Below are 12498 nucleotides of genomic sequence, written 5' to 3' on the forward strand. Positions count from 1 at the left end.
TTAAGCCTATTTTAAGGCTTGGGGTGATAATTTCATAGCTTCAGCTCAAAATACTGTAGGGTGGCCAGTTTGGGGCAATGACACCACTGCCCTGCAGGTTTTACGGGTAATCCTTGAGTAGTGACTGCCTACGCAGCAACCCTCTGTAGCTACAATGGTGATGAAAAAGTAGCTTTGGGACCAACGGCTGTATTGATGAACTTCACAGATCTGTAAATCAAAGAAAAGCTGAAGTAAAATTATAAAATTGAGATGTTTCATTTAGTGAAACTGCTTTGCTTAATGATCAAGTTGCTGGTCTCAAATGCAGTAGCCAAACAAGGACTGCTTGTAGTCAGAGCAATTCCATAGTACAGCTGCCATATCTGGGCTACAATTTAAGTGAACTAATGGAAACCTCTAACTCTTTGCCTCTTGGATGAGAAGCGAAACGTCTTCCTCAAGGAAAAAACATAATCCAGTTGCCTTTTAAAAACCATATTGTTTTACAAAGAAGGGAGTTGGAAAAAATGAAGATCTAAATGATTTTCATGAAATAATTGTCTTGACAAGCTAAATTGAAAACTATTGTTTACAGCTACCTGGATAGGGTTCTTTGAGTCCCTTTGTGAGGCAGATAGGCGATTTTGAAATTTGATAAATACTATGTCAAGTTTCCGACGTATGGACTTTTCAAGTGACTCTGAGGCATTGTTTACCTTAAAAGTCCTTTATTAGCCTAATACACCGGCAAATGCTTGCTCGAAGGAAGCTGGAATCTGAAATCTCCGCCCCCTTGCACAATATATTAAAACACAATTCTCCACCTTTCTAATTTTGTCATTAATCATATTCTCCTATTAATTTAAAGAATCAGTTTCCCTTCCATTAGAAAACCCGCCAAGGCCTTATCTTCTTTTATTTCAGATGGCCTTGAGGAACAATCCTCCTCTTCCCCCCTCCCAATCTCTTAAAGCAATACACAAGTTTAACATATGAAATGGCTACTTCTTCATCTCTTGTCAAGCAATAACATTCAATGTTAGTAGCGTTGACATACTAGTAAGTGAACTGGTTGGGATCAGACCATACCCACCAGCCATTGGTTGACACACAGCTAAGCTAAAACCATGTAAACCACATGAAGTGCTGGCATACTGCATGAGCTCAACCACAAATTTCTGAAACTGGAATTGCTAATTTGATCATTGACATCAATACATGCCAAGCCAAAGCCTCACGTCCAACAGAGAGCAGTCTCTCCCCACCCCCACCTCTGGGTTATTTATTATCCAACTGGTCTGTTAGGAATTCAAGTGGACAATGCCTTCCTGTACCTTAAATCCATTATCCTGGATCCTTCATTCTAGAATGAAAGAAATCTGGTGCTGACCTCCTGGGTGACCTTTTAAGTACTCAAGGAGTTTTTAACAGATTCCTCATCCAGCTTGCCTTCAATAGCCCTCTCAAGGCTATTCACATTCATCTCCCTAAGTCTTCTTTTTGGTTCTGTTTGCCAACAGCCAGTCTGAGGTTTCTTTACGCAGCGCAAGAGCCAATCAATGTAGGGTCGAAGAAAGTGGAAATTTATCACTTTATTTCTGATCAGGAGCAAAGGGACTCTCTGTTAGCAAAGAAGCTTGGAGGAGCACTGAGCAGGATTGGCATTCTATTTTTATACCTCAAGATACAGGAAATTCAGAACAGCAATACAATAATTGGTTACAAATTTCTTATCGATATAGCAGGTGCATAAGTAATGCGATTCAGTGTAGAACAGCACATGTACAAGTCGTGCTGTTCAGAAGTTCTTAGCATGACCTATACCACCCAGACCCTGCTTGCCCCTCAGCCAAAGCTGCAACAAGCTTCTAGGTACTGTTCAAACTGCATCCTGTGCATCTAGCTCTGGTTTCTCTGTAGGATCTGCTTCCACCGTTCCTCATCAGCCGTGCAGATCTGATCTAGCTAAGCTGCTGGCAGTTTCCTGAGTTTCTCTATGCAGACAAAACAAAAGCAGACTGAAAAGAATTGAAAAGAATATGTTCCTTTTTAAATGAAGTACTTTCAAGATTGGGGTCTCGGGCCCTCAGTCCTTTGCTCACCCTTGCTGCCCTCTGAATGCATAGAGATCCACAAATGAAGAAACGGCTTTCCAAGTCTTGTGATACCAGCTCTGCTACTTTTGCACTTAAGTACAACCTCAGGATGCAAGTAGGAAAGAGCAGAGCTTGCAGGCAGCTTTCTTCACTTCCACATCAAGGTGTTAGGAGCCGATACATCATCTGAACCTTAAATCCGAACTTTTCAAAGCACGATGCCAACTGGTCTGTAAAACCAGGGGCACAGAAAGCTTTGCCTCTGCGCAAAACTTTCCAATTTTCTGTGAAAGCCTAAGCCTAGGCCTTCTGCCGCGCCATTAAAAGGAGCTTTTGGCTCGGTCGGGTCGGGGATGCTCAATTTCTGCATCCGATCCTCCGCTCCCCCGTCGCCATGGTAACGGCGGCGGTCCACGCCCGGGCAAGCCGCCTCCGGCCCAGCGTGCCTTGCGCGCGGGTAAAATGGCGGCGCCCAGTGCTAGCCCGGGGCGCGCTTTCCCCTTCCCGGGCTCTCCGAGCGAGCATCCCGCGAACGAGGAGCCGCCGTCGGAGGAGAAAAGGCCGAAGAAGCCGCCCTGCCGGGCCTGTACGGACTTCAGGAGCTGGATGCGGGAGCAGAAGAAGCAGGCGGGGCCGGTGAGGACGTGGGTGGCCGGGCTGCTGGGGCTGAGGTGGGGCCGGGCTGAAAAGGGAGGGACGTCTCTCCAGAGGTAAGCTCGTTTGCCCACCGCCCGGTTGGAGGCTGAATGGGCGTAGCTGTGTGTGTGTGTGTGTGTGTGTGTGTGTGTGTGCGTGTGTGTGTGTGCGGGGGGGGGTCGTGTACCTTTGGCACTGAAGGCTGGGCGAGAGGTACCGCTGATGGCCGCCAGAGGGCGCCCCCGGGGCCGCTCCGTGGGGATCCAGGCCCGCTCACTGCCAATATGGGGCGGGGGGGGGGAATACCAGGAATTTCATAAGAAAATAAATAAGCTTCCATGGTGCTGTTTTATCTCACAGACATACACGATCCCTTGTAGAACTCATAATTCTAGGTTTTACTCCTTACTCCTTTTTGCTGACTGATACAGGCAAAAGAAGCAAAAAGGTAAAGGTTTCGCTGTCCACTCCTGTCTGACTGCAGGGTGACAGACTCATCTCCGTTTCTCAGCTCTGGCCGGGCCAGCCTTGTCTGTGGTCATGCGGCCAGCATGGCTATGCGCCAGTCGCGTGAAACACTGTTACCTTCCCAGCAACTAATTAATCTACTCGCATTTGCATGCTTTTGAACTGCTAGATGGGCGTAAGGTGGGGTGAGGACGGGAGCTCACCCTGTTGCAGAGCACTCAAAATGCCCCCCAGTGACATGAACTGGGGGTGAGTTCATGTCACAAAAAAAAAGCCTCTCAAATGCTGCCAATTTCAGTGGAGGTAGAAGTTTTGCAGATATTTCTGTGGGAATCAGCTTTTGCGTGTGGCTTTTGTTGGGAGGATTCTTAAAAGGGGATGTAGGTGTTGAAAGAAAAATCTTCATCAGGGTCCAATCCAAGCTGGGAATAAACAAAATGGAGACCGCTTTAGAAAGAAGGTTGTAGTTTATTGAAGAGCAAAGCCAGACAGAAGCATGGCTCTGAGAAAGCTGACCACATGGAGCAGGGAGTGGTGGGTTTTATACCTTCTTTGCTTTTGTGTTTGGAGTTGTTCCTATGGCATGAACTTTGACCTGAGGTTCAGTGTGCCTTTCTGCTATTCTGATTGTTGTAGAAAGAAGAGACTCACGCCAGCTCTTCAGGAAAGGAAAAGTTTAATGCGCAGGTTCAGAAGGCTTGAACAAAGCAAAAGTCTGAACCCCGAAGGGCTCATAAACAGACATTTTTATACACCTCTAATTTCTAGTTATACATTGTTATACATTGTTATACATTGTAACTTATGTGGTTAATATTCTACACATTCTTATCCGAAGACAGTTTACAGAAGAAAATTACTTGTAGTACGTGTAGACAGGATATAATTATCCCAATCATCATCTGCCTTAAGGACAAGACTATGTTTGCTTAAACAAGGACTTTGGTACATTCCTCTTTAAGACAGTCACTGGGGAATACGTGTAGTTACGCTAACAGGATTATGGCTACTTTGATCAGCATCTGTCCTAAAGACAAGGATACATTTGTTTCACAATTATTTTATTACATTTCCTCTTTATGATGGCGGTGGGTTAATCCTATTATGTCCTAAAGGTCATATCCTGCTTCCCTGGGGCTGTGGCTGATGGCTATGTCCTGTGTTGGATTTTTTGGGTTGAGGGATATTTGACTTTCTAATCCCATCAGCCCTAAGCTTCCTGGTGCCTGTCTTTCTGAACTGATTATCATATCTGCATTTCTACAGAGCTGGTTTCTGCTTGGGGGAGGGAGACTTGGGGCTATTAAGAAAAACTGGGCATGCTTCTCTGCCTTTTTAAGATCCTTTGAGGAAATATAATATTCTGCCTTTTTAATATTTCCGTCTCTGGGGGGGTGACTTCCCACATAGGGGTGTCCTGGAACAGGACTGTGAGAAGAGCTTTCTGAATCAGAGGAGGAGAAGGAAGAGGAAGTAAACTTGCCTGTCAAACTTAATCTTCTGCGAACCTGCTTCAGGCTCCACCAAAAATCTCCTATATTGTGAAATTTGCTTAAGTTGTTGCATGTTCCTAGCTACAGTAAAATGTAAACCGTAAAGTTTGCATAACGTATAGGCAACTTGTCTGCCTTTTCTCACATGCTGTGTTCTTCTAACTAGGAAACAAGTGTCCAGGAATCAACATCTAATTGCCCCCTAGACAGAGAAGAACTAGGGAGATGTTCATGGTCATTTCTACACACGATGGCAGCATTTTATCCTGATCGGCCCAGTAAAATTCAGCAGCAAGAAATGATACAGTTTATTCAATTATTTTCTAAAGTTTTTCCTTGTGATGAATGTGGAGAAGATTTCAGGAATAGGTGAGGGTTGTTGTTGTTTTTTGAATGCCTGAATTTTATGTATCCTTTGCCTTAAAGAAATTAATTTTCTGCTATGAGGTGATTTAACTTTAGCATAGTAGAAACTCTACCTCTGTGACTTTTTTATTCTGTGAAAATTAAGCAGACTTGTGTATGTTTTAACAATGAACTAAAAGATACCTGTGTGTGTTTTAACAAAGAAGTAAAGGTGCATTTGGTTTTCTTGACACAGACTACGAAAAAATCAACCTGATGCCAGCAACAGACGTAATTTGACACAGTGGTTTTGCCGGATTCATAATGAAGTAAATAAGAAACTGGGAAAGCCTGAATTTGACTGCTCTCTTGTAGACCAACGATGGCGAGATGGATGGAAGGATGGATCCTGTGATTAGATCTTCTGGATATTTTTCTAACTTGATTAAAAACAAAATCAACAAAACACCCCAAAAGCAATCCATTATGGACCTTTCCTAGAGACAAAATTGTGCTTTGTTATTAATGGAGGTGATGGAAACAGGCAAAGGGTTTTGATACGTATTTCCAATTTCTGGTTTTGAAAATTTAATATTGAACAGATCTCTGTTAATAATTTTCAGATGAAGGCTCTACCTGTTGTGCTCTTTTCCTGACCACTTGAATTATTTCAACTATCAGCAAACACTGCCTTCAGAAGACTAGAGTATGTTTGAAGAAACCATTCTGAACATGAAGACATTGCACTTTCTTAGCTCAGTGCTGATTTAATCCCTGGAGATCTGAGATGGTCCATCTGCAACTATTTGCAGCCTTTCTCTGAGCCCAGCATCGTTTGCCTTCATTGTGTTGCTTGCACTTTTGTTTTCAGCAGATTTTCCCCCTCTCCTTAAAATAATACTTTTTAATTCTATTTTTTTAAAATGCTATAATATACATTTCTATAAAACTGTCTGCTTACGTTTCTGCAGCATTTACACAGTAGGGCAGGATCTCTCATTTAAGGTGTGAGCATTGGTATCCCCTTTTTATTTTCCTTCTGGCCAGACTCACAAAAGAGGACAGTCTAGATTAATTTACTTTTGATTAATGAAATAAGCCCATAGGAATCATGAGGTCATGTTATATATCAAAATGCACAGCTCTTAGAAATGGGGGCTTGTGAAGGTTATGTTCATTCCACATAATGGTAAATTGTTGAGTTCCATTTCAAGTAAGTGTTCTTTTTACCTATCAGAACTTTGTGTGTCCAAAGTCTCATGACCTGGAAGTGGAAAATAAATGTGCTCGGAGATACCACCTCGAAGGTGAATCGTGTTTTGTGGCGGAGCCGGCTGGCTACAATAAACTGTCAACAGTTGCCTTGTGGGGAAAAGCAGAAGGTTGGAGTGAAGAAATATTGAAGTGTATTCCTTAGATAGAAAAGTTTCAAGTTGTATTTTATACCACAATATACCGTGTAAGATCACCAGTGAAATTCAAACTGTGATTAAAGAAATGTGGGAGACATTGACTGTTTAGAGGTAACCATGTTTATCAGTTTTTGATAAGCTATTTCTTGGAAGAAATTTATGGTTTCAAAGAATTTAGTTTCTTGTTTTATCTGAATATGGGAAACTGGCTTGGACATACAATATTTAACAGAAAAGGTAACTATCAAACCTTGTTGATTATAGATATAGATTGATGAATTTATTTCTCTGTGTTGGTTCTACTTTTCCTGACCTATTAAATTTGGAGATCTTATTACTAAGAGATATGTTAACCTGAATTATTTTCGTTTTACAGAGGTTGGCTAAAGTCCAGTTTTTTTGCCCAAGCAAAGCAGGTGTGATTAATTAATGCAGAGTAAAATACACATGCAGCTGTGCAAAGCACAGTGAAGGACAACTCCAGTTTTCTTCCTCTGTTTACTCTGGGTCACTATCTGGAAACTTGCAGCAGAGGAATAAGAAAGCTGGTGATGAAATGGCATCTGGTCCTTGTCAAAGGGTCTTCTTCTTAGAAACATTTAAAAGGACAGCTGTGCCCCACGGCCAAGGATTTGGCAAGCACTACACAGCTCTATTACTAAAGTCAAATGGATGTTTGATGAAGGAAAGGTCTAACATTTTGTATCTAAGATAATAAAAATCAAATTTTTGTTTGCAGATGTGTGGGATACTTTCCGTGGGTAAAAACAATTATTTAAATACATTTGATGAGGGCAATTTTAAGTATTTTATTTTTATTACATTTATATCCCGCCCTTCTCCGAAGACTCAGGGTGGCTTACAAACTTAGCAGTATGTCTCAGAATTTATTTTCGTGCTTGTTACCAAATAATAAAAGTAAATATTCATTTGTTTTCCTCTCCATTTTTTAAAAGTAAATGTTTCCCCAATGTTATACTTCCTACTAGTGTTGGAGTCAGGATATTACTGTATCTCTTCAGATAATATCATTCAAGGATGATTTATGTATCAAATTGAAGACAAACTTGCAAGGAATACCAAGCAGTACCAGGCTGAGTTGGAAAGAAAACATCCTAGAAAATGATAGTAGCAAATTGCTTCTGTACTGTTGGCAGGAAAACTGAATGCCTCCCTTACATCCCAGAAGCTGTGCCTGACCTGCAGAAGACTGACTGACAAAAAACAGTTTTGCCAGACCCTCTTCACTTTTGTCAATTTGTTATGCTGCACCCTGATTCTACAGTGGATAGAATAGAATAGAAATCTGGAAGGGACCTTGGAGGTCTTCTAGTCCAGCCCCCTGTTGAAGCAGGAGAACCTATACCATCTCAGATAAGTGACTGTTCAGGCTCTTCTTAAAAACCTCCAGTGATTTCTGGAGGCCAACCAGTTCCACTGGTTAATTGTCCTTACTGTCAAAGTTTCTCCTTAATTCCAGGTTGCTTCTCTCTTGGTTGGTTTCCAACCATTGTTTCTTGTCCTGCCCTCTGGTGATTTGGAGAATAATTTGACCACCTCTTGTTTGTGGCAGCCCCTCAAATACTAGAATGTAGCTATTATGTCTCCCCTATTTCTTCTTTTCTTTAGACCACTAGCCAAACCCAAGTCCTGCAGCCGTTCTTCGTATGTTTTAGTCTCCAGACCTTTGATCATCTTAGATGCTCTTCTCTGAACTTTTTCCAAAGTCTCAACATCTTTTTTGTAGTATGACTAACATTGGTTGCAGTATTCCAGGTGTGGTCTCACTACGGTTTTATAAAGCGGTACTAATGGAGTGATCTTGATTCTATGATTCTTACGCTCGGTGGCTCTGAGATCACATCGGTCGGCTCCTTCAGAACCCGTGGATGCAAACCCTCTGGCCCAGGTGATTTGTACTCATCCAGGGTGGATAGGCATTCCCTCACCATGTTCTTGCCTACTTTGAATTGTGCACCTGTTCTACCTCCCTTGGGCTATTTCTTCCTTTTGTGTAAAAACAGATGCAAAGAAGGAATTGAGCAGTCCTGCTTTCTCCCCACTGCTTGTCACCTTCTTGCCATTTGCTCCTGTTAGTGGACTTATTGTTTCCTTTACTTGCTCCTTGTTCCTCACATATTGACAGAAATTTTTTGTTGTTGTTATTTTTGGCATTAGTTTGTTCTGGACCTTATTTAATATGTAATTTAAGCTATCTTGAGTTAGTGTTAACAAATATACTGTAAGTGTACACTATATTATGCGAAGCTTGTCTATATTGTAAAAAGCCAGATTAAGATGGACTGAGGTGAATGAATAATGTTTGACCAAACTCATTGTATAGTTTAACTAAAATAACAGTTAAAATTTTGCTATCCAGAATGATTACAAGAAGGAACTATAACTGATATCTTGACTGGGATCTTCTCCTCCTAAAATCAGAAATATCTACTTTAAGCTTTGTGACAGGTGTGTGCTATTTTTACATTCCTCCTCCTTGGAGTAAGTTGTCCCTGTCAATCCTCGCAGTCACTGATGCTTCATCCCACCAGCCTTCCTGCAGTATAAAGCAACAAATCATCCAGAGATGATTTTGGAAAGGATGGAAAGGGGGGGATGAATAGCCAGGCCCCTGAGTATCCGCACTGCTGCTGCTTCCTATACATTTTGGCAAAGAGAGTTTGCTGGTGGTGGGAATGCCCTCTGCAGCAGCCACTCCTTCTCTGACCTGCATGGGGATAAGATTTGGAGCTGGCATCAATATCACAAAATACACCATGAAAATGACGTAATTCTCAGGGCCAAAAGTTCATTGACTTGGGTTATGTAACAAAAATGCTACAGTGTGGCTCCTTTACTTCTGTTGGTGAAATCAGCCAGCGTAGCTTGCTGTAAAACATGGTTTATGGCTTAGTATTTATACAAACTCATCCAACTGATTTATCCTTTAAGCCATGGTCAAACTAATGTACTGTTCATATCACTGCAAACAGCGGGGTGTGTAGCTTATAAACACTTATTAATGGTGCTTCACATGCAGTAGCAGCAAGCCAGTGTTTTGTTTTACATTGTGTTATCCAGTCACTAGACTGAGACTCGTGACCACATATATTCCTGAGATAAATAAACCAGGTTCTCATACTACATTTAACAAACAGAAGAAGCCTTTTATTCAGCTACAATCAGTCCTTGTATCCCTGCAATGGATTAATCAACAGCCCTTTGTATAATATTTTCCTTCCCCAGTTTTTTCAGCCTTTCCTCTTTCGTAAAGGCACTCTCTTCAAAACATCCACAATCTTCACCTTAACTACAGTGTTTATAGATCCTTCTCACAACTGTTCACATTTAATGGGCCTCATTTCAGGTTGAAATAAATTTATTTGGTTTCCCCTCTTCTGGGAACAGCAGTCTCAGGCTGCAAGGAAAGTGGCTGAGTTGGAGAGGCCCGATTTGTTTTACCCATTCAGTAATGTTTGATTCACGTTTGCGATACTGGCAAATATCTGTAGCTTGGGTGAAGGATGAGGGTGGAGGTTCATTCTCCAAGCTGGTGGAAGCTCAGAGGTTGATTCGTGTTGCTTAAAGCCAGTTGAGCTCCAGATGAGTAACTCTCCTCTGGGGAAGAGGAGAGCTATCCGTCATATACAACCCCCCCCAAGGCTCTCCTTTTGGGGGGAGGGGGACCAGGGCCTTTTCTTGAAATGTAATTGCTGAAATGCCATTAGTGCCTTGTCCTTATGGGACCCCTAGAATAGGCTGAAGAAACAGAAGATTAGCAGAGCCCGCCAAGAAATGCAAAGGACGGGGTCCCCTGATCTTCAACTCCTCCTTCCTGGATCTCTTTCACCTTCTGTCTAGAGTTTTATATTGCTGAGTAACCTTTAAAAAGTGAGTCTCCTCTGGAAGTCAGTAATAGATACAAGTCAGTGACTCACCCGTGTCTGGAAAGGAGGAAGAAAAACATCACCCTGAGTCGTGAAGGTGTCGCTTTCCAAGCCTTCTTCGCTCGCTCGCTATGGAGGGGAGCTGATGAAACCCCTTTGAGGGGGTTTCCTTTCTCCCCAAAGACAGGACGGCTCTAAATCTGGAGCCAAGAGGTCTGACGCTTTTCTTGGAAGAGAGTAAACTGAGGCACAGGGAAAGTCAAGATGGCTGGAGTGTGGGGAGAACCCGACGGGATCCTGCTGGACCCATTACTCTAGCAGTGTTCTCCCAAGCAGAGGAATGACACCGTAGTTGTCATGGCATCAGTATCCATGGAATGGAAATCATTGTCATGACGGGGTGGGGTGGGGAGAGCGTGGCTGCACCTTTGATGTAAGAATCCTGCTGGGATATTGTGTGACATCCACAGTAACTAGTCCCTCCTAGGGCTCCCTCAGGTTGCTAGTATGCACCACAGCCTGGCTGCGAGCTGGGATTGTAAAATCTCTTTATTGGTTCTTACCCATCAGGGGAAGGGATGGTGATACGAATTTTACATGCATGATTATCCTGCCAGAGTAATTAACAACAACCCTGTTAGGTAGGCCATCTTCCATTCCAGGAACAACTAATATACTACAGATCTTTATGTGCTGAGTTAGTGGGACTGGGTTTAATATTTGCAGGGTTTAGCAGGTCCTGGGATTATTATCATTATTATTATGGTTTAGCGCACAGTCAGCCAGATGTTCAGACTCAATTTGGCATTTTTATCCATACATCGAGTCCTTCCCAAGGACCTGGGATAGGCAGTTGTTGGTATTTGATGGTGTTAGAGGCATCATTGCAGGATGGAATCTGTTCCATGAGCTAAGCTGCCTTTTGCATTTGACTGATGGGGATTTTGTCAATGCTGATGAGGTTCACATCATAAAATCATAATATAGTTGGAAGCGACCTTGGAGGTCATCTAGTCCAACCCCCTGCTCAGGCAGGAAACCCTATACCATTTCAGACAAATGGCTGTCCAGTCTCTTCTTAAAAGCTTCCAGTGTTGGAGCATTCACCACTTCTAGAAGCAGGTTGTTCCACTGGTTAATTGTTCTAACTGTCAGGAAGTTTCTCCTTAATTCTAGGTTGCTTCTCTCCTTGATTAGTTCCCATCCGTTGCTTCTTGTCCTGCCTTCAGGCGCTTTGGAGAATAGCTTGACTCCCTCTTCTTTGTGGCAGCCTCTGAGATATTGGAACACTGCTATCATGTCCTTCTCTTCATTAAACTATACATACCCAATCCCAGCAGCCGTTCCTTATATGTTTTAGCCTCCAGACCTCTAATCATCTTTGTTGCTCTTCTCTGTACTCTTTCTGGAGTCTCGACACCTTTTTTACATTGTGGTGATTAAAACTGGATGCAGTATTCCTGGTGTGACCTTACCAAGACATTGTAAAGTGGTATTAGTACTTCACATGATCTTGATGCTATCCTTCTGTTAATGCAGCATAGCACCATGTTGGCTTTTTTGGCAGCTGCCGCACACTGCTGGCTCATATTTAAGTGATTGTCCACTAGGACTCCGAGATCCTCTCACAGTTACTACTATTGAGCAAGGTACCACCTATACTGTGCCTGTGCATTTGGTTTTTCTTGCCTAAATGTAGAACCTTACTTTTTTTCATCATTGAATTTCATTTTGATAGATAGCGCCCAGTGTTCAAGTCTGTCCAGATCCTCCTGTATTATGCTCCAGCTGTTTTGCGATTGCACCCACGGTGCCTATGACAAATGGTGATCTCCTCCAGGTATGTGCAATGCCGCTTTAGCTGGTTCCCTCCCCAGCTACACTTGGTAAGGGCTCGTGTACCATCAGCCAGGTGCTAAAGTAGCACAGGTGGTATGCGCCTGGTCTAGAGGAAACTCTAACCACTTTGAAACTAAAACTACAAAAGAAGAACCACTAAACCTTGCAAGAAGAATGTGCCCAAATTGAACATAATAATGATCAGACAAATTCTAAAAGAATTGATCCCTTAGAAGGAGAGAGATGGAAACATGTCACTGATAGAAAAAAAGATAAACCTAGAACAAAACCCCTGTCCAGCCCAACACACTCTGATGCAGCCCCACTGATGCTGAGCAAT

General features: G+C 42.6%; 1 protein-coding gene across 1 annotated transcript; it reads left to right on the top strand.

Moving 5' to 3' along the window:
* Nucleotides 1-2540: 2540 nt before the first annotated feature.
* On the top strand, nucleotides 2541-6876 carry GFER (growth factor, augmenter of liver regeneration; the record flags this gene model as incomplete). The annotated part of the gene is made up of 3 exons (XM_083373194.1): nucleotides 2541-2714; nucleotides 4842-5044; nucleotides 5277-6876. 3 exons carry the CDS (start codon nucleotides 2541-2543, stop codon nucleotides 5437-5439), a joined length of 540 nt encoding a protein of 179 aa, XP_083229320.1. The 3' UTR covers nucleotides 5440-6876.
* Between the last annotated feature and the right edge of the window lie 5622 nt (nucleotides 6877-12498).

This window comes from Vipera ursinii (genome assembly GCF_947247035.1).
Source record: "Vipera ursinii genome assembly, chromosome: 13".
NCBI classification, from domain to species: Eukaryota; Metazoa; Chordata; class Lepidosauria; order Squamata; family Viperidae; genus Vipera; species Vipera ursinii.